The sequence below is a fragment of the Microtus ochrogaster genome, linkage group LG9, assembly GCF_000317375.1.
Source record: "Microtus ochrogaster isolate Prairie Vole_2 linkage group LG9, MicOch1.0, whole genome shotgun sequence".
Lineage (NCBI taxonomy): Eukaryota > Metazoa > Chordata > Mammalia > Rodentia > Cricetidae > Microtus > Microtus ochrogaster.
Genome location: NC_022034.1, coordinates 3,602,777 through 3,606,125, shown reverse-complemented (window position 1 = coordinate 3,606,125; position 3,349 = coordinate 3,602,777). Strand labels below are relative to the sequence as shown.

Below are 3,349 nucleotides of genomic sequence, written 5' to 3'. Positions count from 1 at the left end.
TGTGTGCTTTAGACAGGGTCTCATTATGTAATCTTGACTGGCCTAGAACTCACTATGTAGTCCAGGATTACAGTGATGTGGGGGGTGTTTGGGTGTGTCTATGTGTGTGTGGTGTGGAGGGTATATGTGGGGTGTGTGTGTGTGTGTGTGTGTGTGTGTGTGTGCTTTAGACAGGGTCTCATTATGTAATCTTGACTGGCCTAGAACTCACTATGTAGTCCAGGCTAGCCTTTTAAACTCACAAAGGTCAGCCTGCCTCTGCTTTCCGGGCCTCTGCTTTCTGGGCGTTGGTGTTAAGGGCATATGCCAGCCACCATGTCTAGATTTTTAAATACCCCTAAAAAGTATTTTTTCAATTACTTTGGGGGAGGAGGGTTGAGGGGGGAATTGTGAAAGTCAGAAGAGGACTTTGTGTGGTACGGTCTTTTCTTCCACCTTATGTGAGTTCCTGATTGAACTCAGGCCAGCAGACTTGCTTGGTGAATGTCCTATCTGTTGGACCATCTTCCTGGCCTGCACTGGTGTTTCAGTTGCCAGCTTGACCCAACCTGGAGATGCAAGTTTCAGCTGAAGAATGTTTTAGATCAGGTTGGCCTGTGGGCATGTTTGTAGGAATTGTCTTGATTGTTAGTTGATGTAGAAGAGCACAGACTGTTGTAGCCCATTATAACCCATTGTAGCCCGTTGTAGATGGCACCATTCCCTGGACCCTGGACCGTTGAAGGGGGGGGGCTACCTGAGCACTAAACAGGCAGCGGGGGTGCATCTGTTTCTCTCTGATCTTGACTTTGGATGCGGTCTGGCCACATCTCAGGCTCCTGCCACTGTGCCTCCCTGCAATGATAGACCGTAACTTGGACTTCTAAGCCGGATGAGCCTTTCTTCCCCTAAGCTGATTTTTATAAGGTGGTCTTATCACAGCAGCAGAACTGAAACCAGGACGTGTGTAGATGAACAGAGCTGAGGCAAGTGCAGATAGCACGCCCGGAAAGCAGTGTGCAAGGCTGGCAATGACGTTGGGGACTCAGCCTTACACCACTGACGCATGATCTGTAGCCTCTCTGTGTGCTGCGTGTTGCTGCGTGTCATCCGTGGCATCTGGCCACATGCTAGTAGCACTTTCCCAGTGGCATCACCAAGAGTCCCCTAGGAGAGGAGCCTCTCCCTAGACCAAGGCTCTGTGGGTTTCGTTGTACTATTCATTTGACATATTTATAAAAATTATATAAATAATTATGGGAAAGTCTCCACTGCTCGGGAAACTGAGGGGAGTCTGAAAATGTAAAAATGATGTTTATCCTAGTCAGCTGGGATATCTTTAAGGAAACTGTTTTCAACGGTGGCACAGTAACAGTGTTTCTCTTCAGAGAGACATAGCAGCACAGGGGGAAGAGAGCCATGATGCCACGTTAGCACCCAGAGAGACTTGTGGGTCCTTCTCTCGCTGCGTGTCTGTCATGTCTCAGTCTGAGCCCGATGGCCCTGGAGTCTTTGGAATTCTGTCCCATCTCTGAGAAACATCATGTCACGATCTGAGAGCGTGAGAAGAGTCTGGGACTCGTAGCTCATCCCAGCTGACCATTGGCCTCCACATTTTTGCTTTCTCTAGTTTCTCTTATTTTCATTTTGCATGCATTTCTTCTTGAATCCACACACAATTATTTCCAAGAGAAGACATGTATGCTGCTATGTTTTATAACAGCACAGACAAAGAAACTAAAATTCCGCATTGTCTTTCCAACAGGTTCTTAAAGTTGATTCTGCAGTACACCGAGAACCTTGCGGCCTATACCAACCAAGAGAAGAACAAATGGAGCGAAGCCATCAGTCTTACACATGCAGTTCTGTTGAGAATTTGGACTTTCAGTGAGAAGAAACAAATGTTAATGCATTTAGCCAAAAACTCCACAAGTCAGGTTGACACAAGTTGACAAAGAAACAAAAGTCAGGCTCCTTATGGTCATAAGAGAAAACTCAAGTGGATTCAACAGCAGTTGAGTTGGGTAGCATCCAAAGGTGGGATGGGTTCTGTGGTCACTTTGGTCATGGACCAGGAATGCTGGTATTCTAGGGGATAATGGGGCATTCCATGGCGTGAAGAAATAGTTGAATGTCTAGGAGAGACAGAAGACCAAGACCTGAGAGAGGGAAAGCAGCAGCTTCACTGAAGGAAGGGCTATGAGGGGACCCACTGCAGTCCTCACCTTTCCTTTAGTGGTTCTGTTGAGAGTCTTCCCTCTGCCTGATGTCTCTTTGCACAGTGTCTCCTGGAAACAAGAAGATGCCATCCAAGAGAGGCTGCTTTTGCTTTCCCTGTCTACCTCTGTCTCTTTAATTCTCCCCCAGGGCTCAGGCTGTCCTTTCTCTGAAGCTTTCTGGTTTGGTGTCATTGTGACCCCTAAGCTAGTCTTAATGCCTGCAGCAGGTTTGGGTTTTCATGTCCTCATGGTGCACATTGGAGGATGTGGTCACTGCTTTGCCCCTAGTTGCCCAGAAGCACATGGCTTCACATGTCTTGTTAATCACGTGCTCATTTTAGAAGCTATCCTGTAGCTAGAGTCTAGCCATACAGACGGTGGGGGTGGGCTAGTTACAGTTCCTGGGAGCAGGATCGTGTTCATCTGTGCTCATTTCACGGGTGAGAAATAAGCACTAGGAACCTGTGAAGGTGGAGGTCACAGAGGTTGGTGATGGACCCCAGGTCCCCAGTGAGCGTTTAGCAACAAGTGGAGGTCACAGAGGTGGGTGATGGACCCCAGGTCCCCAGTGAGCGTTTAGCAACGAATACATTTCTAGATGTGAAGGCTGAGTGTAGGAGGCTCTGAAAAGTTGGAGGAGAAGAAGTCATTTTCATTGAATCCCAAGAGTTCCTTGAAATGCCACTTGGTTGTTTGAGGATCTGGGAAGATAGTCTTCCACCTCAGTTGTAGTGGCTGCTTTGCCTGCCTGTGTGATAATGCACTTAGCCATCCAACCTCAGTGGGTCATGGCTCCACCTTTCAGACCCTGACTGGGTACGTCCTGCAGCCACCAGAGGAAAATTTCCTGTGACTGAACTGAGCCATGGAGAAGACTTTGGGGTGCTTTGTGCCAGCTGCACGTTCCGTTTGTTCCTTTGTCCTTCTAACCCCACCCCTAACATACACACCAGTCAAGACACTGTTTATCAGTTGAATTTAACACCTTGTTTAAAGGAACAGTACCCTACATGGTGCCGTATCTTCAGTGAGTCCCGTGAAGGACACATGATCCACACACGTGAAGATGTATTCGACATCTCTTCAAGGGCATCTTGTTCTTATGCATAATGCTTGTCCTTGTGTGTCAATCAGGGATACATGACCGTGAG

The 3,349-nt window shown here is 47.7% G+C and overlaps 1 protein-coding gene across 2 annotated transcripts in view; it reads left to right on the top strand.

Moving 5' to 3' along the window:
* Positions 1–3,343, top strand: part of Ermard (ER membrane associated RNA degradation) — a 21,132-nt gene extending 17,789 nt beyond the window's left edge. For both annotated transcript variants that reach the window (XM_026787436.1, XM_026787437.1), the window contains one exon: positions 1,745–3,343. In XM_026787436.1, the coding sequence (XP_026643237.1) occupies positions 1,745–1,931 (187 nt within the window). In that variant the 3' untranslated portion in view covers positions 1,932–3,343. The remainder of the gene's footprint in view (positions 1–1,744) is intronic.
* The last annotated feature ends 6 nt before the right edge of the window (positions 3,344–3,349 follow it).